The sequence below is a fragment of the Anomaloglossus baeobatrachus genome, chromosome 7 (genome assembly GCF_048569485.1).
Source record: "Anomaloglossus baeobatrachus isolate aAnoBae1 chromosome 7, aAnoBae1.hap1, whole genome shotgun sequence".
NCBI classification, from domain to species: Eukaryota; Metazoa; Chordata; class Amphibia; order Anura; family Aromobatidae; genus Anomaloglossus; species Anomaloglossus baeobatrachus.
In genome coordinates, this window is record NC_134359.1 from 298,269,158 (window position 1) to 298,293,192 (window position 24,035).

The 24,035-nt window shown below is 47.1% G+C and overlaps 1 protein-coding gene across 2 annotated transcripts in view; it reads right to left on the reverse strand.

Moving 5' to 3' along the window:
- Nucleotides 1-499: 499 nt before the first annotated feature.
- LOC142246491 (E3 ubiquitin/ISG15 ligase TRIM25-like) overlaps nt 500-24,035 on the reverse strand; it is a 29,229-nt gene continuing 5,693 nt past the window's right edge. The window contains exons 2-3 of one of the 2 annotated variants that reach the window (XR_012724898.1): nt 13,137-15,246; nt 500-540 (exon numbers count right to left, since the gene is read on the reverse strand). Coding sequence is in view for 1 of the 2 variants with exons in the window: in XM_075319555.1 (XP_075175670.1) it covers nt 13,497-15,245 (1,749 nt within the window). In the remaining variant the exon portion in view is untranslated. Of the gene's footprint in view, nt 541-12,994; nt 15,247-24,035 lie in introns of those variants that run through there. The other variant, XM_075319555.1, reaches the window with a different exon arrangement.

Consider the following 24,035-nt stretch of genomic DNA (forward strand, 5'->3'; position numbering starts at 1 on the left):
TAGATCCCTCTGTGTGTAATGACTCTATATAATAGATATGTTTCACTTTTTGTATTGAATTACTGAAATAAAGTAACTTATTGAGGATATTCTAATTTATTGAGATGCACTTGAATATAAAATCCTAGCATGGGCTTTTTTTAATCTGTTTCTGGCTCAGACTCACCAGCTATAGCTCAAAAGAATGCACAAAAAAACACGGGTCACACGCAGGTCACCATCTGTATATCGTCTGTAAATAGGTGCAGGTGCTTTATTTTTAATTTGTCCACAGACAGAAAGCAGAACAATCACACCTTTATTATAATGGAGGAATACAGGGCTCTTTATAAGTGTCATATACTGCATGGGGAGTGTCCTGCTTCTTATAGATACGTTATTTTATTTACTTATTTTACTCACTTCTATAGCGCCTTCATATTCCGCAGCGGTTTACAGACATCATCACCGTCCTTATCGGGGCTCACGATCTGTATTACCGATCCAGGTTTGGTTTTATCCGCTTCATAACTTGAGACGCTGACCTATCCTCCTGTATTTCTGCAGTAAATATAGATTTTCCAGTAATTATTTACAGAGAATTTATAGCTCTGTTAAAACAAAAAACAACCTGTAATTAATTTGACAGGAAAAAGTAATAGAATCATATAAGAGGAGAGAAGGGAGAGGCGCTTTATAATGGTGTTAAAGGGAACCGGTCTTCAGAAATTTGGCTTTCAACCTAAATGTTCCCCCTCTACAGCTCCTGGGCTGCATTCTAGTAAGGTTTCTATACTTTTTGTGCCCCCTTTTAAACCAAAATAAATACTTTATAAAACTGTACCTTTCGGTTTGAAAATCTTGTAAATTTTCCATGGGGGCGGGCCGTGTGGCGTCCGTTGCTGTATCTTATGCCGTCCCCCATGCACCAAATCATCCCTCAGGACGCCGCCCACTGCGCCCGAGGTCCAGTGCACGCCGGGACACCTGGTGACGTGGTCGCAGGCACGAGAGTATGGGCGGCGCTGTGATTGCATCGCAAGTGCGCGCCCATACTCTCGTGCCCGCCCTTTCCCCACTGCCTCCAGTGTTCTGCGCCGGCCCGACGTCACCTCCTTCCCATCGTACCCTGCAGCAGGAAATAGATGGGAGGAGCGGAGCAGGCCACTACAGGAGAAGCGGAGGATCCGGGTGACGTACAGAGGGGAGAGCGCGCCCACGAGACTATGGGCGGGCACTTGCGATGCAATCACAGCGCCGCCCATACTCTCGTGCCTGCGACCACGTCACCAGGTGTCCTGGCGTGCACGGGACCTCGGGCGCAGTGGGCGGCGTTCTGAGGGATGATTTGGAGCATGGGGGATGGCGTAAGATACAGCAACGGACGCCACACGGCCCGCCCCCATGGAGAATTTACAAGATTTTCAAACCGAAAGGTACAGTTTTATAAAGTATTTATTTTGGTTTAAAAGGGGGCACAAAAAGTATAGAAACCTTGCTAGAATGCAGCCCACGAGCTGCAGAGGGGGAAACACTTAGCTTGAAAGCCAAATTTCTGATGACAGGTTCCCTTTAAATTGTGTGTTGTCAGTGTTTGTGGAGAGGACAGTTGCCATAGACCAGTGATGGCGAACCTATGGCACGCGTGCCACCAGGGGCACGCAGAGCCCATTCTGGTGGCACGCGTGCTGTCGCCTGATCCTGCCGCTTTGATCTGCTGGTGCAGTCGCGCCGGCAGATCAAACTGTGTTGGAGCGGAGGAGACATTTCTCCTCGCTCTGACACTCCTCCTCCCCCAGGCTGCAGGTCTGTTGCCTAGGAGACGGAGGAGCGTCAGCGAGCGGCGCCGGCGTAATGAGGTCTTCTGGCCGCGTGGGAACTGAAGTGACTGAGGACCCAGCGGCGCGCAGCGGGGGAGCGTGTGCAGGAAGGTAAGTTGTGTGTTGCTTTTTTTTTTTTTATATAACTAGTGTGCGGCTGTGCTAAGGTGGGGATGGGGGGGCCAGTGCCAGCATGGGGTGGGGGAGAACACACATGCCAGCATGGGGGGGGGGGATGACATGCATGCCAGGATGGGGAACAATGCATGCCAGGATGGGGAAAACATACATACCAAGATGGAGGAAACATGCATGGCAGGATGGGGAAAACATACATGCCAAGATGGAGGAAACATGCATGGCAGGATGGGGAAAATATACATGCCAAGATGGAGGAAACATGCATGCCAGGATGGGGAAACATGCATGCCAGGATGGGGAAAACATACATGCCAAGATGGAGGAAACATGCATGCCAGAATGGGAAAAACATACATGCCAAGATGGAGGAAACATGCATGGCAGGATGGGGAAAATATACATGCAAAGATGGAGGAAACATACATGCCAGGATGGGGAAAACATACATGCCAAGATGGAGGAAACATGCATGGCAGGATGGGGAAAATATACATGCAAAGATGGAGGAAACATGCATGCCAGGATGGGGAAAACATACATGCCAAGATGGAGGAAACATGCATGGCAGGATGGGGAAAACAAACATGCCAAGATGGAGGAAACATGCATGCAAGGATGGGGAAAACATACATGCCAGGATGGGGAAAACATACATGCCAGGATGGAGGAAACATGCATGCCAGGATGGAGGAAACATGCATGCCAGGATGGAGGAAACATGCATGCCAGGATGGAGGAAACATGCATGCCAGGATGGAGGAAACATACATGCCAGGATGGAGGAAACATGCATGCCAGGATGGGGAAAACATGCATGCCAGAATGGGGAAACATGCATGCCAAGATGGAGTAAACATGCATGCCAGGATGGGGAAACATGCATGCCAGGATGGGGAAAACATACATGCCAGGATGGGGAAACATGCATGGCAGGATGGGGAAACATGCATGCCAGGATGGGGAAACATGCATGGCAGGATGGGGAAAACATGCATGCCAGGATGGGGAAAACATACATGCCAAGATGGAGGAAACATGTATGCCAGGATGGGGAAAACATGCATTGCAGGATGTAGGAAACATGCATGGCAGGATGGGGAAAACATGCCTGCCAGGATGGGGAAACATGCATGCCAGGATGGGGAAACATGCCACGATAGGGTACATTTACCAGGAAAGGGAACATTTACCAGGAAGGGGTACATGCTAGGAAGGGGGACATTTACCTGGATGGGGGTACATTTACCTGGATGGGGGTAAATTAACCAGGATTGGGAACATTTACCAGGATGGAGGACATCAGGAATGGGGTACATGCCGGGATGCGGTTACATTTACAAGGATGGGCAATATGTCAGGATGGGGTACATTTACCAGCATGGGGGAACATGCCAGAATAAGGTACATTTACCAGGATGGAAGACATTTACCTGGATGAGGTATATTTACCAGGATGGGGCCTTGATGGGGACAAATATACCAGAATGTAGGAAATATATATCAGGATGGGGGACATGTTTACCAAGAAGTGGCCCAGGAAGGGGGACATAACTACACAATGAAAGGGGAGGGGAGCAACTCGTACGTCTTTATGGGATTTCAAGATGTTCAGACTTTGAAATGTAGATGTGGATTACAGGGTGACATCTGATTGCATTCCATGCGAAAATCTCTGTCTAATATGCTGCAATTTTTTCCAGAAAGATCAATCCAACTGCTGTGTCTGGAAAGGGCTCAGCTTCAATGTGTGGTAAGCATGCACGAGCGTGATGCCCCTGCTGAAGAGAAGACGGCAAAGGTAAGGTTACAATCAATTATTTACATAATAGGATTGGTTGGCACTTCGGAAAAAAAATTGGGTTTAGGGCTACAGTTTGGGCACTCGGCCTGTGAAAGGTTCGCCATGACTGCCCTAGATTGTGCCTGGTGAGCCGGTGCTAGAGCCGATTATCCTGGATCAGTGATGCACAATGAAAATTGAATCTTAAATCAAAGTTGACATTTTTGTAACTGCACATCCGCCTCATATTGATTAGAATAGGAGGTGGATGTGCAGTATCCGGCTGCGGCCACTATCAGAAGACGGAACAGCGCCAGAACTGAACAGCTGATCGGGGGGGGGGGTTGTCGGACCCTGGTCGATTAGACATTCATGACCAATGTAAAAGTAGTGGACAATCCCTTTAATTAGCAACGCGTTTCAGACTTTGAGCAAGTCTTTTTTCAGCTTAAAACACAATGTCCCCAATTTATCAAATCAATTTCAATAGGAAATTGGCATAAAATGCTTTGAAAAGTCACAAAGTTTTTACACTATGCAAAATTTCACATTTAGCATTATCACGTTTTGTCCAGCTGCACCAAATTGGCTAGAAATTGGCTAGAACAAGGCGTTGTGACGCTCTGCTCCTACGTTTTGTGGTGAGGAGCGTGACACTTTCAATATGCGGCAGATTTAGTAAGAAGCAAGCGACGTCGACTCCAACACGGCCCCTGATCAGGTCCAAAGCATTTAATAGTGCTGTACCCCATCCTGTTGTTTTTTATTTTGATATTTTTCCTCCTTTTATTCCAAGAGCGATAGGTTTTTCATTTTTCCTTCCACGTATCCATATGGGGGTTTGTTTTTTTGCATGACGAGTTGTAGTTTGAATGGCAGCATTTATTTTCCCATGTGATACAATGAATAATATGTTAATAACAATAATAAATAATAAATCTTTAACCCTTTAGTGACGGAGCTAATTTTCACCTTAATGACCAGACCAAATTTTGCAATTCTGACCAGTGTCACTTCATGAGGTTATAACTCTGGAACGCTTCAACGGATCCCGGTGATTCTGAGATTGTTTTTTCGTCACATATTGGACTTCATGTTAGTACCAAATTTAGGACAATATTTTTTGCGTTTATTTATGAAAAAAATTGAATATTGGCAAAAATTTTGAAAATTTTGCAATTTTCAACTTTTGAATTTTTATACCGTTAAACCAGAGATTTCTGTGACACAAAATAGTTAATAAATAACATTTCCCACTTGCCTACTTTACATCAGCACAATTTTGGAAACAACATTTTTTTTTCGTTAGGAAGTTAGAGGGGTTCAAAGTTTATCAGCGATTTCTCATTTTTACATCAAAATTTACAAAACCATTTTTTTAGGGACCACATCACATTTGAAGTGACTTCAATAGGCCTAGATGACAGAAAATACCCAAAAGTGACACCATTATAAAAACTGCACCCCCCAAAGTACTCAAAACCACATTCAAGAAGTTTATTAACCCTTCAGGTGCTTCACATGAACAAAAGCAATGTGGAATGAAAAAAAGCAAAAATTAAATTTTACCTAAAAATGTTTCTCTAACCCAAATTTATTCACTTTTAGAAGAAATAACGCAACAAAATGGACCCCAAAACTTGTTCCCCACTTTCTTATGAGTGCGCCGATACCCCACATATGGTCAGAAACCTCTGTTTGGACAAATGGGAGGGCTCGGAACAGAAGGAGCAATATTTGAATTTTGGAAAGCAAATTTGGCTGAGGTATAGTGAGCATTTTGGACCCACAGGTACTTCACAGATTTTGTTAACGTCACGTTGTCATATTGAAAATTTTAATAATTTTCTCAAAAATGTTGCTTTAGCATCAATTTTCTCACTTTTTCAAGAGGTAATTCCAAAAATTTGACCTCAAGGTTTGTTAACCACTTTTTTATGAGCGCGGTGATACCTCACATGTGGTCTGAAACCTTTGTTTGGACAAATGGGAGGGCTTGGAACGAAAGGAGCAATATTTGAATTTTGGAAAGGAAATTTGGCTGAAAAAGATTGCGGGCACCATGTCACATTTGGAGGACCCCTAAGGTACCTAAACAGCAGAAACCCCGCACAAGTGACCCCATTTTGGAAACTAGGCCCCTCAAGGAATTTATCTAGATGTTTGGTGAGTACCCTGAACCCCCAGGTGCTTCACAGAATTTTATAACGTTGAGCCATGAAAAAAATAAAATAAAATTTTACCACAAAATTGTTATTTCAACCAGGTAGCTTTTTTTTTTACAAGAGTAAAAGGAAAAAATTCAGCATAACATTTATTGTGCAATTTCTCCTGAGTTTGGCGATACCTTATATGTGATGGAAATCAACTGTTTGGGCGCACAGCAGGGCTCGGAAGGGAAGGAGTGCCATTTGACTGCAAAATTGGCTGGAATCAATAGCGGACGCCATGTTGCATTTGGAGAGCCCCTGAGGTGCCTAAACAGTGGCTGTCCCCCACAAGTGACTCCATTCTGGAAACAAGACACCTCAAGGCTTTTATCTAGGTGTATAGTGAGCAGTTTGAATCCATGAATACTTCACAGAATTTGATAAGCTTAGGTTGCCATATTGAAAATTTTCATTTTTTTCACAAAAATGTTGCTTCAGCATCAAATTTCTCACTTTTTCAAGAGACAACAAACCGTGGACCCAACAGGTTGTTATCCAATGTCTTATGAGCACAGGGATACCCCACATGTGGCCAAAAACCTCTGTTTGGAAAAATGGGAGGGCTTGGAATGGAAGGAGTACCATTTGAATTCTGGAAAAGTTGAGATAAATTGCGGGCACCATGTCACATTTGCAGGGCCCCTTGGGTACCTATACAGCAGAAACCCCCCACAAGTGACTCCATTTTGGAAACTAGATTTTATTCAGGAGTATAGTAAGCATTTTGAATCCACAGGTACTTCACAAAAATGTTGCTGTAGCAACAAATGTCTCACTTTTAGGCTATGTGGTCATGATCCAGCGACACGGCGTCTAGTATACAGTGTCAGCCTTCCTGCAGAGATGTGAGTGTTGTCCACGGGAGAACGCAGCTGCCCATGCCCACGATTTGGGTTCAGGCCGCTGTGGAGCTCTATGCTACCTGCAGAGAACACTCATCTCCGCAGCATAAATTGACATGCTGAGGCTCGGGAAGCTGCACCACAGGTCAGTGTATGCTGCGGAGAAAAGAAGCACAGTGGGCACGGGATTTCTAAAAATCCTTCCACTGTGCTTCTACTGCACAACGCAGCGCTATGGACGCAGGGAAAACACTCTGCGCCCAAAACGCTGCAAATACCAATTGTGGGCGCACAGTCTAAAATGCTACAATGGATGAATGGATAGATGTCAAACAAATATAACGTCCCACCCCTGCATATTCTAAGCTGGCGCCCTTTAGTGCTTTTCATGTGGCACTAAAGGGTGCCTAGCCTTGTATTTAGCCCCCCAAAAAATTAATAATTAAAATAAACGACGTGGGGTCCCCCCTATTTTTGATAGCCAGCTAGGGTAAAGCAGACAGCTGTAGCCTGCAAACCACAGCTGACAGCTTCACCTTGGCTGGTGATCAATTTGGAGGGCTCCCCAGGTGTTTTTTTAAAAAAAAACAAAAACGTGGGGTCCCCCCCAAATTAGATCACCAGCCAAGGTGAAGCGGACAGCTGGGGTCTGGTATTCTCAGGGTGGGAAGAGCCATGGTTATTGGACTCTTCCCAGCCTAAAAATAGCAGGCCGCAGCCGCCCCAGAAGTGGCGCATCCATTAGATGCGCCAATCCTGGCGCTTCGCTCCAGCTCATCCCGCGCCCTGGTGCGGTGGCAGACGGGGTAATATATGGGGTTGATACCAGCTGTAATGTCACCTGGCATCAAGCCCTGGGGTTAGTGATGTCACGGCATCTGAACAGATACCCGACATTACTAACCCATTCAAGTAATAGAAAAAAATAAAGACAAAAAAAAAATTTATTTGAAAAAAAAACTCCCCGAAACATTCCTCTTTTACCAATTTATTGAAAATAAATTTCGGTCGCTGTAATCCATTTTGGAGGTCCCACGTCGACTCTGGATCTTCTAGAATATGGGGGGCACGTTCAGGGAACGTATCCCCCATTTTCTGGAAGAGCAAGCTCTCCATGAGCAGTGTGGGTGCAGTAATCTGAGAATACTGCACTCACACTGCCCCGGTCCAACCTAGGGCAGAGTGACCTGCAGTAACCTCATTCTAGAATATGAGGGGCACGCTCACAGAACGTACCCCCCATTTTCTAGAACAGCAGTCTGTCCTTGTGAGGAGTGTGGCTGCAGATTACCGCACTCATCCTCCCCCGGTCCACAGTGGAGCAGCCTGTGCAGTAGCGACGTCAGCGTCCCTGCTTGCAGGGATCCAGCTGACAGCCGCTGTCTGCGCATGCGCCGCCAGCTTTCAAGAAGGAGGCGGCGTGATCGCGGGGCCGGAGCACCAGCAGCCAGGTAACGTAAAACCGGGGGCTGGGGGGGTGACGGCGGGACCTGGGGACAACTTTCTGCCGCATGTGACGTGTCACATGCGGCAGAAAGAGCAGGATGAATGCGGCCGCCATCTTCCACGCTCCGGAGGGGGGAGGCGGCTCTGGAGAACCGGAGGGGGCTCCGGGGACGAGATCTCCGGTGTACCGGAGGAGGGGTCAGGGGGAGGACATTTCCCTCCGATCTGAAATGTTTGATCATTTCAGATCGGAGGGAAATGAATGCAGAGCCGGCGGCGGCGGGAGTTTTCAGCGCGCGTCGGCGCCATCTTGGATTTTCCGGAGGGGGGTAGGGGTGGTGGGGGGACTCTCCGGTACCGGGGGCTTTGGGGGCACTAAGGGCTCATATTTATTTCTCATCTGACATGTTTGATCACGTCAGATGAGAAATAAATCAATTTTACCGGCCATTTATTTTTTTTTAATGTTGTCGCCGGTATACGGTGTATACCGGCGATCGCATTAACGGGGTCCAGAAAAAACACCCCGATTCATAATCTGGGGGGTCTCAGCTACCCCCGGTAGCTGAAACCCCCGAGATTTTCGGTCGCTGGGGGGGCGCTACAGGGTTTTTTTCGGGCCGCCGCTTTAAAGCGGCGGAACAGAATAAGTACCCTGTTTTGCCGCCGCTTTAAGTCGTACGGCCGTCGTTATGAGGTTAAATGACTGTTTTTACTTGTTTTTAGGCGTTCATCGTGCGGTAACATAGCAATATGATTTTTCAGATCAGTATGATGGCAATAAAATCCAATTTTAATTTTATTTTAGTTTAGAAGTGAAAAAAGAAAAATCAGCATCTTGCAAGAAATAAATGATGTGTTTACATTTTTCTGAAACCTGTAACTGATTTATATCATCAATGATGGATCTGTGAGTTGTTATTGTTTTTGTATACGGCATGTTGATCGCTTTTAATTGGATTGGAATTGACTTAAAAAATGACAATTCTGGCTCTTTATTTTTGGGGGCATTTACCATTCGGATTATATAACATAGTTTGATCGGGTTTTTAGGGACACGGGAATACCATTTTCTTTGCTTTATTTTTAAAACAAGAAAAGGAGGTTGATTCTAATTTCTATAATTTTTTTTTTTTTCACTTTATTTTTTCATCCCAATAATTGACTTAAACCTGCTATCCTTGTTCAACAGTGCTGCAGTAAATAGGTAAGATGATGGTCCTCCATGTACCAAAATGGCAAATGGAAACCCATCGACTCCACAATCAGTTGAAGGTGGGGGATGTGGACGCCTGAAATAGCGGAGCTCTCAGATTTGATGGCGACATTACGCGGATATCATCAGTGATCAGAGTTGGCTCCGGTCGCTGCGGTTAGAAGCAGATGATGGATGTGTCACATAACTGGCATCGGCCAAGTATGGATAAGACAGTGCTGAGCTGGCGTCATACACCGATGCCTTATGTGTGACGTACATCTGCTGAAAGGGGTTAAACTGAAGAAAGGGTCAGTCCAAGTCCAAATTTTTGAATAACCACTAGTTAGAGAAGAGTATACCACTTTTTTAACACTCTGATTGAAAAATGTTGCTTATAAGAGAATCCAATATTCATTTTGTGTGACAGATTCATGGGTGAGGACTGGTATGGCGGCCATTACACTGACTCTCCCCTTCTCTGTCACCAGCTGTGATCTCATCCGATGAGTCCTGTCTGACTGGCTAGGTACTTTGTATACACAGCTAAAGGACTGGGGGCGACCAAATAATATATAGAGGGATCGGGGCCTCCAGAGTGGGATCTCTCCTGCTCTGCCTCATAGATGGACCCCGTAAGTCTAAGACAGAGTGCACATACCGGGTGCTTCCTCCGTTAAAAGTAGAATCTGCTGTTTGTCATTTTTAGATAATTTTTTTCTCAGAGTTTAGTACAAACACAAGACTTCTATACACAGCCCACAAAATAACACCATAAGGCCACGTGCACACGTTGAGTATTGGGTGAGTTTTTTACCTCTATTCGTAAGACATAACCAGGAGTGGAACAATCTCTGATCCATTCCCGTGGTAAAAAATGTGATAAAAATTACTCGTGTGAGAAAATCCCAACTGTTCCAAAACCAAACCATTTTTATAAAAGCAGCTGAAGATTTGCAGTAAATAGGAAAATCGCTGTAATAATGATTTGTATAAATGCGTCTACCCGTGCACAGTGCCGTCACATAGATGTAGAGTGATCGCTGGTAACAAAAGTAAATATCGGGTAACCAAGCCCTTGGTTACCCGATATTTACCTTAGTTACCAAGTGCAGCGTCGCTTCCACTCGTCGCTGCTGGCTGGTAAGATCTGCCTGATTTGACAGCTCACCAGCGACCATGTAGCGACGCAGCAGCGATCCTGACCAGGTCAGATCGTTGGTGGGATCGCTGGAGCGTCGCTACCCTTATGCTTAGCCAAGGACACTCTGCTGAAAAATAAGACTTATGTTATGCTTCGTTGAGAAATGAAACTTATCTCTCTGTACAAGACACAGCTACACCCCTATTAGCTTGATAAAAACCTGTATGTGTAATAAACGTTGGTTCAGAGCACACTCTCTTGCCTTAAGTGCACATACTAGTCTCCGTCTGTATCTCATTGAGGTTGGGAGAAACCGAGGGGGTGACCGGGACCCTCTTCGCATTCGGACATCACTGGCAACGGTTGTGACCTATTGAGGGGTCAACCTGACATTTCTGGTGCCTAAACAGGGACCCGCATACCCCCCAGGATCCAGTGGACCGTCTTGCTATCCTGAGGACGAGGGGACCAGACGTGCAGACCAAAAACACCTGGCCAGGTAAGAGTTGAAAGCTTTTCTGCTCTTTTGCTCCCCATCTCTGTCCTCTTTCCTCGCCGCTGCAAGATTTTACGTGCCTTTACAGGAGTTGTGCCTTTCACAATTCCATTTGGTGAGTAGGATTGCTCATTGTGTTTACCCCATATATATTAGGGTAAGACCCTATTGCGCTTTTCTTTCCACAGCTTTTTTTTATCTTTACGTTTTTGGATTTGTAAGTTTCAAGAAAGGATGATGGACTAACTAACTACCAGCTTATACCAGAAGACAACGGCAACAAACAGTCTATTACAATTTAACAGTTTCCACCCGGCTCATGCTAGAACTATGCTAGAGGATACAGAAGCATGTTTCCACTATCAATCTAGCGACTTCAGACCAAAAAAAGGGTAAGCCACTTACGCCCATAGCAACCCACTTTTTTCACCATCATAAAGCTAACCCTAGGGGGATACGAGTATTGGGCTTGCAGAAGTTTAAGGGCAATGGTAGGGGAGGTTCTTGTCATAAATGGCTACTCCAAACAGAATCCAAATGGATCTTTAAATTGAACTCTATTGTACCATACGGTCTAAATGAGGAACTTCTTTTTACCGGCTTCTTAGGTTAACTGATGAACTGTACATCTGAACATCCTCACTTTCACTTCAAACAATGATCTAGTCACAAGACAAGACTGCTGGACCTGCATATGGCTGGTTGGATTTTAGATATGGACATATCCTTAATAGGAAAACTGGACATTGTTGGATTTTTTTTCCATCTCTGTGGCACCCTGGATTCTGAGTGGAAAATGTATGCAAGATCTCATATCGGAACTTTATTTCATACGTCACAATAGGCAACAGGATATTTCCAACTCAAATTGCTGTGATTGAATCTTGGAATACGGCTTTATACATTACGGGTCGAAGATTCTTTGTTATGTGTCCACTTGGGAAGATTTGATAACTTGGCTTACCTGTATATGTATACTAGACAGGTTAGGTACTGTAATGGACATATTATAAATGAATTTATATGTATTAAGTGCCCCAACAGCCACTCTCCTAATAATTGACTTAGGTTCCATTGTGACCGGTGTGTATATATATATATATATAATGATTTATAAAATGGTATTCATATATTCATGGTTACATTATTGCCATATGGGTGAATCATTGCCATGTGGCGTGTAACCTTCCTTATCTTTCTTCACACTCCATGCAGACCTTCACGTGGAGTTGGGACGTTGCACGCCTCATGGAAATACCTCCTTATCTAGATGTCTTGACTGGGTACCTTCTGGCTCCTCGATAATTGTCATATAATCTGGCCGTCTCCATTGCGCATGCGCGGTAGGTGCACCTACGTATGTTTGGAAAAACCCCCACAGCGCTTGCGCGCCTATTGCTTGGTGGTTCCTATGCTTCTCTCCATCTCCAGGATTATATCTTTGCCACATGATCAAGATATGCGCCGTGACTATAGTGAGGGGTTTTGTTAGCCTCCTCTCTTTCCATAATACCTACTACTGTATGTATTGTGCACTCCCTGCGCATGCGCGATCGGCGCCTCTATATTTTATATATATATATATATATATATATATATGGCATTCCCTAAGTGCACCCATGTGTCTTGTGGGGTTGTCTCTACATAAACGCTCATCACTATGGTAACATCCCACGCCCGCCTCCTGATTGCTCGCAGCGCACGTATACTATTAATGATGGGGCGGTCTTTGTGCCAACCCCCATCTCCATAACAACTAACGCCGGATACGTAACCTGCTACTGCGCATGCGCAGTGGAGGCTAAGTGACGATGTAAATCATTCCCCTGCTCCTTACGCCTGCGCAGTATCAACTATGGCCCATGTGACCCATGGCTGATGCTGCCCACACGTGGAGCACCTTATGTTCCAGCTGGTCCGGACCAAGCAACACCCCAAACACACAGGTAAAAACGGTTTTTAATTATACTTTATAGACATATAAGGTAGACTTTGTGTGAATTCTGTACACGAAGCCTATACGCGTGTTGTAAACCCCGGGCCCTCCCCCATCTGGAGCTGGTTCTATAATTGTATGGGTTACCTTTGAATTGCTACTATCTTGCTTCATGTGTAATATGCAGTTCATGCTGTTTAATTTCCATTATATGCATACTTTGATGCTTTGCTATTATTGTACTAACTGCAGCTGCATTCTCATGTAAATTCTTGTTACTTATGCTCCTGTTTTGATATAACTAGTTGTGGTGCACTGACCCAGGTATATGGGTGTTTATTGTGTGTGCTCTGTGATTTTGCCACAAGGTGGGGGGACAAGATACCCTGGTGTGGATACATAAGTTTTTAATTGTTTTTGTCCTTTGAATCAGTACTCCTTACTGCATGTGGTAGCACCCTTCAATGATGATTTATATGTATACATTGCAGTGCACCCTACTCTTTTTCAAATTACTATTGTAACCGAGGCTCCTTTATCCACATAGAAGACGACATGTAGGGGTTCAGTGAAGGAGGCGGTGAAGGTGTGTAAGTGTCTGATGGGGTCACACAGCTCATAGAAGGACAGATGCCCGGCCTCATAGTCTAAGAAGACTCCAAGTGTCGCACATGTTGGCTGTAAAGAAAGAGAATTTATGATGGAGTCATGCATCACTGAGTACTCGTCACCTTCCAGGGTCAAAATCCAAGATTTATCATTTTCTCCAATCACAGACTTATCTCCTTTCCTTTTTATACTGGGATAGCACATGCCGATGTCACATATTCCTGTCTGGTTCCACTCTACCTCCCAGTAATGTCGTCCTGAGGAGAGGCCACATCTGCTTAACGCCTGGGGGTAAGTTACAAATCTTTTTGATGATTTTGGTCTTTCTTGTAGAATTCTGGAATATCTTGCGGTCTTCAAATTTTCTGAAATCTTAACATTTTTATGAGCAGCGACCACATCCAGCAATATGTCTGGCACATAGACCCTGATCACTGATGCTACATTGGTGACAATATCCCTCATAGATCGGTGTAAGGTCAGTGAGATCAGAACCTCATCCAGATCATTAGTGATCATATGCATATCATCAGTCGTCTCATGTAGGTCACTGACTAGAGATGTGTCTTCAGATGCCATACTTGTATTATAATCCACTCCTTGGTCTGATTTTCGTAGCACAGTTATTGGGTCAGTACCGTTATCCTGCACTTTGGTGTTAGATAGAGGAACATTAGCCACATCCATATTATCTCCAGAACTGACCTCTCCACCATCTCCCCCTGTGTCCTCCTCACCTCCATGACTACACTCTGTAATGTCACTTTCTTCTAAGAGTGTTATTGGGTCGGTGACACCACACATCTCCTCCACGTGATGCATCTTCTTGGACAGTTCGTCCTCCTGTATTTCCAGATTCTGGATCTGATGAGATATCTGGGACACAATCTTCTCCTCCTGCCTGGAGACCTCACTCAGCACTTTCTTTTCTGCCATTTCCAATTGCTTCTTCATATCCATAACTATGTTACTGACGTTCTTCCTCTTATCCGAGGCTTTCTCCTGAATTTTTGTCTTATGATTCTGAAGATCCTGGACTTGTTTCTGAATTTCTGCTTTTCCTTCTTTTAGTTCATCCAGATATTTCCTCAGGTTCTCCTTCTTCTTCTCAGAAGCCTCATCTAGAAGTTCCACCTGGTGTCCTCGGTGTTCGCCAACCAGACAGCAAGACACACACAGACAAGCTGCGTCCACCGGGCAGAAATACTCCAGAACCTTCTTGTGGAAGGAACATCTTTTGTTACCCAAGCTGCCAGTGGGTTCTGTTAACATATGATCCATCGTCTTGTTGTGGACAGTCAAGTGGTCGTCACACAGGGAGTTCTCACAGTGTAGACAGGATTTCACAGCCGGGACAGGGGACTTTGTACAGTAACAGCAGAAGATTCTGGGCTCCTCCATCTCAGGCTCAGTAGATAATTTTTCCACTATATTCTCCATCTTTGTTTTCTTTTCCAGGGCCGGACGTTCCGGATATTGTGCTCTGCAGTCAGGACAGGAATACACTCCAGCCGCCTCCTGTGCATCCAGCGCACTGATAATACAATAGCGGCAGAAGAAGTGTCCACATCTCAGGGATACGGGATCTGTGCAGAGGCTCAGGCAGATGGAGCAGTGCAGCTCGTCCTTAAAGTCACCAGACTCCATTCTGTAACCAATGAAAACGGAACATGTGTTAGATTCTGGGACGCATCAGGCAATATGGCAGCTCATGTGAAACATTTTGTTGTTTTTCGAGCAACCACATTACAAAGCAGTCACAATCATCCAAAATATAAGAGGCCGATCCCAGAGCAGGTAATCAGCTTCTTTGTTCTAAACTAGATGGTACTTCAAAAATGAATTAAGGAAACTAATTACTTACTTTCTCTTTGGTAGGTGTCAGGCATTAAGCTCATTAATATCCTTTGACTAAAACCCCTTTAGTTCATGGTCTCTCCACACCAGCAGCCCACTACACAAGCGTGTCACCTGCTGCAGCGAAGCCCCCGGTCTACAGCCAGCTAGATTACTGCACCCAGCCTGGTACATCGCTACACCCACTGTCCCAAGTCTGAAACCCGCAACATCACTCCGGCCAGCTGTCACCTGCTACATCGCTGTATCCAACTTGTCACCCGCTACATCACTGCAGCCCACCTGTCACCTGCTACATCACTGCAGCCCACCTGTCACCTGCTACATTGCTGTATCCAACTTGTCACCCGCTACATTACTGCGGCCCACCTGTCACCTGCTACATGCTGTATCCAACTTGTCACCCGCTACATTACTGCAGCCCACCTGTCACCTGCTACATGCTGTATCCAACTTGTCACCCGCTACATTACTGCAGCCCACCTGTCACCTGCTACATGCTGTATCCAACTTGTCACCCGCTACATTACTGCAGCCCACCTGTCACCTGCTACATGCTGTATCCAACTTGTCACCCGCTACATTACTGCAGCCCACCTGTCACCTGCTACATGCTGTATCCAACTTGTCACCCGCTACATTACTGCAGCCTACCTGTCACCTGCTACATCGCTGTATCCAACTTGTCACCCGCTACATTACTGCGGCCCACCTGTCACCTACTACATCGCTGTATCCAACTTGTCACCCGCTACATTACTGCGGCCCACCTGTCACCTGCTACATGCTGTATCCAACTTGTCACCCGCTACATTACTGCAGCCCACCTGTCACCTGCTACATTGCTGTATCCAACTTGTCACCCGCTACATTACTGCGGCCCACCTGTCACCTGCTACATCGCTGTATCCAACTTGTCACCCGCTACATTACTGCGGCCCACCTGTCACCTGCTACATCGCTGTATCCAACTTGTCACCCGCTACATTACTGCGGCCCACCTGTCACCTGCTACATGCTGTATCCAACTTGTCACCCGCTACATTACTGCGGCCCACCTGTCACCTGCTACATGCTGTATCCAACTTGTCACCCGCTACATTACTGCGGCCCACCTGTCACCTGCTACATCGCTGTATCCAACTTGTCACCCGCTACATTACTGCGGCCCACCTGTCACCTGCTACATCGCTGTATCCAACTTGTCACCCGCTACATTACTGCGGCCCACCTGTCACCTGCTACATGCTGTATCCAACTTGTCACCCGCTACATTACTGCAGCCCACCTGTCACCTGCTACATCGCTGTATCCAACTTGTAACCACTACATTACTGCATGGTGCACTATTTTGTCCAGTAAAAAAAGACACCATTATAATCAGAGATTATTTATGAGATTGATCAGACGCCAGCTTGAATTCTGCTTCTCTATTCCAGTACTAGGAGGCAGAAACAGCGCAATGCGGAACATAGATGATCATATGCGCTCACCTCGGTGGATGAAATTAGACCTATAAAGTATCGCAGATACAGATCCACATGCTCAAAGAGCCAATAAGTAGGAAAGAAGGATGATTAGTGGTTGTTTTGCGCTGCCGGTCAAAGATGATGCTGTGCGTTATTCCAAAAAACGTAGTTCATTAATTCAAAGCGTTTCAAAGCTGCCTCACTTCTGAAAGCCACAATACAACAATACAATACCAACAATCGAATAAAGGTTTGAACGCTTAATTCATTCAACGTGCTTCGATGCTGGCTCAGGACAGATATATTAATGTTTTCATATTAATATTTCAATCATCTGTTTTTTAGTTCTAGGTTTTGATCCTACCTGCTTAATACTTACAGATTTATTTCAGTGAGGCCTAAGCCACACGGCATGAAAATCGGAGTGAGTGGAGTGTGATAAAACATCGCATTCCCCTCGGACCAATTCTAGCCTGTGTGTCAGTGCAGGAGCCATTATTTTCTCAGCACCAATCGGATCGAGAAAACAATTGCAGCATGCTGCGACTGTAATGCGAGACTCTTTCTCTCATATCTATTCAAGTCTATGGGGCGAGAGAAAGATCGCCCTGTACTCGCAGCACACCGGTATACCGCGAGTGCAGAGCAAGAATGGCAATAGCCAGCAACGGAGGAGAGGGAGATAAATCTCTCCCTCAGCTCTGCAGCACCGGCCCCCGCTGCTGTGGTATGATCGCATGATCAGTCCTCAGTCACAGTGACACTTGCATGACACTCGGCACTCGATACCGAGGATTGCTGGACTTCTCTCTGTGTTGCAGCCTCCTCCTCCTCTAGCCAGTGTAACACCCACACCACCAAATTCAGCACAGTCACGGGGAAATGACAGCAGGCTCTTCTGAAACTCATCTGTTTAGGGGAAAAATCCCACGCCGAGCAGGGATTGAGGATGGGAATCAAACAATAGACAGATGAGCGGCAGGTGCTGCTGAACTTCAAGTCCGGCTTGGTGGTAAGCGATAACAGACAAAATATCGTAGCAGCTCTGGGCCCAGCCAGTTTGACGCACATCCCCTGTCGCATGTGCTGAATTTAGTAGTGCAGTGCTTCCTGAAAAATTACCCCGAGATGTCAGAGCTGCTGCAGAAAGTGCGGCCCGTCAGTGCGTGCTTTCAGCATTTTCATCCTGCTGCTCTTTGCCCTCCTGCACTTGTGGCTTCCCGCTCAACGCCTCATATACAATGTACCCTCAAGGTGGAACTCCATCTAGTATATGCCGGAGAGATTGTGGGGGCAATAGCGGAGTTTCAGCTGCAGCACACGAGTGGGCCTGCATGCGGGACGTGTATGTCGTGTTGTGCTGCTTCGAGTACTCCACAAACATGGCCAGCACTGATGACTTCTTCATCAGCTTTACTATCCCACTTCTATGTCTCCATGAAAAAGATGCTTCAGGCGATGGATGAGGAGGTGGGTGGCACAAGAGGAGGAACAGGGACCACACAATGAACACAATAATCAGGCCAGTCGTCCACGCATGGCTTGGATGGTGGGTTCCTGCACCAACAAGAGGTACACAACTGTCCAGCCAGGGGACCGTTTTTGAGGATGAGGAGGATCAGTGTTCGGCCTTAAGCCCGCTTTACACGCTGCAATGTTATCTTACGATGTGTCGGCGGGGTCACGTCGTAAGTGACGCACATCCGGCATCGTAAGGTACATTGCAGTGTGTGACAGGTACGTGCGATTGAACGTTAAAACGTTCATCGCACGCACGTCGTTCAATTCTCTAGAATTGAACGTCAGATTGTTCATCGTACCCGGGGTAGCACACATCGCAGCGTGTGACACCCCGGGAACGATGAACAGATCTTACCTGCCTCCTGCGGCTCCCGGCCAGCAATGCGAAAGGAAGGAGGTGGGCGGGATGTTTATGTCCCGCTCAGCTCCGCCCCTCCGCATCTATTGGCCGGCTGCCGCGTGACGTCGATGTGACGCCGAACGTCCTTCCCACTCCAGGAAGTGGACGTTCGACGCCCACATCAAGGTCGTATGGACGGGTAAGTGCGTGTGACGGGGGTTAATCGTTTGTGCGGCATGTTCAACAAATTGAACGTGCTGCACATACGATGGAGGCATTGCAAATCACATACAATATCGTATGCGAAATTGCAACGTGTAAAGCAGGCTTAAGACACACGGCATGAAAATCGGAGCTAGTGGAATACGATAAAACCTTGCATTCCACTCGGACCAATATTAACCTATCTACCAGCTTCCATGAGTGATTATTTTCTCAGCCCTAATCGGACCGAGACAACAATCGCAGCATGCTGCGAGTGTAATGCAATCCTTGTTTCTCTCGCACCCTTTCAAGTCTAAGGGGTGAGAAAAAAATCGCATTGCACTCGCAGTACACCGGTGTACTGCGAGTTCAGAGCGAGAATGGCAATAGCCGGCAACGGAGGAGAGGGAGATAAATCTCTCCTTCAGCTCCGTAGCGCCGGCCCGACCCCTCTGCTGTGGTATGATCGCATGATCAGTCCTCAGTCGCAGTGACACTTGCATGACACTCGTCTACCGCTGTGCTGCCAGTATGAGCCGAGTGTCATGCAAGGATCGCAGTAGTCCCCCGTATGGCCCCGGCCTTCATAACAGTGTGGCACTCAAAGCAGCTCAGAGGCATCACTGGAGCATAGCTGGTGGGACACAGATGATACACCTCCCACCGAGGATAGCTTGTCATTGCCTCCCGGTGCATTGCACACATGTGCGAATATATGCTGCTGTGCCTGCGCAATGAACGCCGACTTGCCCGGATTGTTACCAGTGCTGGATCCCTGCTACAAGAACAATGTGCCATCCTTACTTCCGTTACTGAAGTGTGATTGGAAAATGAGGGAATGCAAGGGCACGCTGGCAGACATACTACTCTTGGTGTGCCCACCTGACAGCGGGGGCTCAGTGGAACCACAAGGCAGAGGAGGAAGTCGCCAATGCAGCTGGGCCACCGGCAGCACCTCGGAAAGGAGGGTTAGCCTGGCTCAAATGTGGAATAACTTCTTCAGCACGTCACAACATCTGGCACCATCATCTGTACGACTGATACGATGTACATAAAGCCCGCTTTACACGCTACAATATATCTTACGATGTGTCGGCGGGGTCACGTCGTAAGTGACGCACATCCGGCATCGTAAGGTATGTTGTAGCGTGTGACAGGTACGTGCGATTGAACGTTAAAACGTTCATCACACGCACGTCGTTCATTTCTCTATAATTGAACGTCAGATTGCTCATCGTACCCGGGGTAGCACACATCGCAGTGTGTGACACCCCGGGAACGATGAACAGATCTTACCTGCGTCCTGCGGCTCCCGGCCAGCAATGCGGAAGGAAGGAGGTGGGCGGGATGTTTACGTCCAACTCAGCTCCGCCCCTCCGTATCTATTGGCCGGCTGCCGCGTGACGCCGAACGTCCCTCCCACTTCAGGAAGTGGACGTTCGCCACCCACATCGAGGTCGTATGGACGGTAAGTATGTGTGACGGGGGTTAATCGTTTGTGCGACAAGTTCAACAAATTGAACATGCCACACATACGATGGGGGCGTTGCAAATCGCATACGATATCGTATGCGAAATTGCAACGTGTAAAGCAGGCTTTAGCAGGCGGCAGCCTTTCAACAACATGGTGGAAGAGTATGTGTGTGATGGGTCTGCCCTATATAACTTATGTCTCCAAATTCTTTTTGCCATTCTCAATGTTTTGGGGCCTCCCCAAATAAAATCAAACAAACAAACAACCAGAGGAGAAAAAAAAACAACTGTTGGTGACCGCCTCCTCCTCTGCCTTTTCCACCCACATCCTCAACCTCCGCCTCCTGGTTCAAGATTGTTTTTTATTTTATGTTATTTCACTTTTTATTCTATAGTATATTAAGTAGTTTACCTATCCACGATTGTTTGCAGGGCAATTGTGCTGTTATTATCTCCATTTTGCAGCCATCTACCCCTTACAACCATTTTACAGCACAAAAGTTCAGACTAAAAGGTGGCTTTACACGCTACGATATTGCTAGCGATATAGAGCGCGAAAGCACCCGCCCCCGTCCTGCATGCGACTGTTTGTGATCGCTGCTGTAGCGAACATTGTCGCTACGGCAGCGTCACACGCACTTACCTGGTCGGCGCCGTTGCTGTGACTGCCGAACAATCCCTCCCTCAAGGGGGAGGTGCGTTCGGCATCACAGCGACGTCACCGCGACGTCACTAAGCGGCCGGCCAATCAAAGCGGAGGGGCGGAGATGAGCGGGACGTAACATCCCGCCCACCTCCTTCCTCATTGCCGGCGGGATGCAGGTAAGGAGACGTTCGCCGCTCCGGCGGTGTCACACGAAGCGATGTGTGCTGCCGCAGGAGCGACGAACCACATCGTTAATCAACTATTAACGATTTTTGGTTTTAGGACGACCTCTCCATGGTGAACGATTTTCACCACGTGAGAGGTCGCTTAAGATCGCACATACCTGTTACACGCTGCGATATCGTTAAAGACGCCGGATGTGCATCACAAACAATGTGACCCCGACAATAATTCATTAACGATATTGTAGCGTGTAAAGCCCCCTTAACGTTTAATTCCATGGGGTTCGGTGTCAAGTTCAAGGACCGAACAAAACTCTTTAAGGGAACCTGTCAGGTCCCATATGCGTTCTAACCTCCAAGCAGGGTGATGTGTGGCCTAGAAACCCCTTCCTACCCATCCCTGTGTTGTAATATTTATGTATTAAATTTTTTTTTTAACTTACATGTTCCCTATGTAAATAGAGGGGCTAGTCCCCTGGGCGTCGCATCGCCCCGTGGGCGTTTGCACGCTTTCCATGGTATTACACCCCTGTGGGCGTCACAGCATGGATTTACATGAGCGGCATCACCGTTAGCAGCTTGAGATCCCGCACGTGCACGCTTGCCATTCCTGCAGCCTTGTTATCCAGGTACTTGCTTGTCTGCTTCAGACACGCACTGCAGATGCTCACAAGACTCCTGCGGTTCCGACCAACAAAAATCAACGTGCGCACAGCATTTCTGAATTCTCATAGACTTTGCTGGGTCGCAGGTGCGATACCTTGTGATCGCTGGCGTAGCGAATATTATCGCTACGCCAGCTTCACATGCACTCACCTGCCCTGCGACGTCGCTCTGGCCGGCGATCTGCCTCCTTATTAAGGGGGCGGGTCGTGTGGCGTCATAGAGACGTCACACAGCAGACGGCCAATAGCAGCGGAGGGGCGGAGGTGAGCGGGACGTAAACATCGCGCCCACCTACTTCCTTCCGCATTGGGACGCAGGTAGATGTTCCTCGCTCCTGCGGCTTCATACACAGCAATGTGTGCTGCCGCAGGAACGAGGAACAACATCGTAACATCGGTCATTTCCAAATTATCGAAATGACCGACGCTACACCGATGATACGATTACGACGCTTTTGTGCTCGTTAATCGTATCACAAAGGATTTACACACTACGATATCGACAGCGACGCCGGATGTGCGTCACTTTCGATTTGACCCCACCAACATCGCACCTGCGATATCGTAGCGTGCAGGAGCTGCACATTTACTTATTTACATTTTTTGGGTCCTAGACAACCCATTTAGGTATTCAAGCTTCGTCTTGTCCACTGCCCTGGAATGAGAGGTCTCTGCCTACATGAACGTATAAGGCTAGTTTCACACTTGCGTTCAGCGCATTCTGTCACTATGGAGAATAGCGCAGTCCGTTAACGCACTGCGCTATTCTCCATAGACTTGTATGGATGACGCACTGTAACGCAAGTGTCTGCGTTGCATCCGCTGGACGACGCAGCGTCGTTATTTTGACGCTGCGTCGGGCGGAAGGAACGCAGCATGTAACTTTTATTTTGCGTAGCGCAATCCGTAGGATTTCACTGCGCATGATTTTTTTTTTTTTTTTTAAATCAAACTTTTTTTTTGTTGTCTCTCGGTGGCCGAAGCTGAGCGCCTGCCCGCCGGCATGCCCGGCCGCCAGCATGTGACAGCGCTCAGCTGAGCGACCGGCCGCCGGCAAGTGACAGCGCTCAGCTGAGCGACCGGCCGCCGGCAAGTGACAGCGCACAGCTGAGCGACCGGCCGCCGGCATGCCCGGCCGCCAACAAGTGACAGCGCTCAGGTGAGCGACCGGCCGCCGGCATGCTCGGCCGCAGGCATGTCAGGGCGCTCAGCTGAGTGCTCGGCCGCCGGCTATTGAGAGTGATCGGCTGATCTTTCACAATAGTCGGCTGCCGGTAAACTGTAAAGAAGAAGAAAAAAAAAATAAAGTTTTCCGTTGTTTTGTACGATCCGTAGCATAGCATTGTGCCACTATATGCAACGCATCCGTTGCATCCGTCACACAACGCAATGCTACGGAAGCCGTCCAATGCAAGTGTGAAACTAGCCTAAGGGGCTCAGGGCAGATCAAAGTATTGTAGTGCGCCTGTGCAGGACCTCAGTGCCGGCAAGTGTGTATGACATGGATGCGTCATGCACACACACTTCAGAAGACTGAGGAGCAAGATGGCCGAGAGAGGAGGCGCCGGTCCCGGAGAACAGCGCCGCCCACCGGGCCAACCAGCACCGGGTGAGTATTATAAAGTGTTTTTTATGTTCTCACAGCGGCCTGCGCTCTTATATACGGCATGTTAGAATGTTGTATACAAGAGCCCCACTGGTGGTGACCACAGCTTATAGACCATAAAACTGGTGACAGGTTCCCTTTAAGGGGGCCAAAACGGACTAGCCAAATCTCTCCTTATTGTCCTGTGAAATCTATTCAAATTATGTTTTCTATGAAATGTCGGAGCCTTTTAGAGGAAAAAAAAACCCAAAAAACCCCAAAACACATGCCTGGTTACAATCACGCAGGCAGATTCTTATTCATGCCGTTCGTGGTTTGGGCAGCATGAATCGAATGACAGGTTTCCTTTAAGAGTGCATGAAGAATGGAAGACCAGCGAGTGTTAAAAGACTGACACTCGTGTACGTGGAAGCTGATTTAGGCTTTGTGCCCACGTTGCTTTTTCAACTGCAGCGTTTAATGTCAAAATGCATG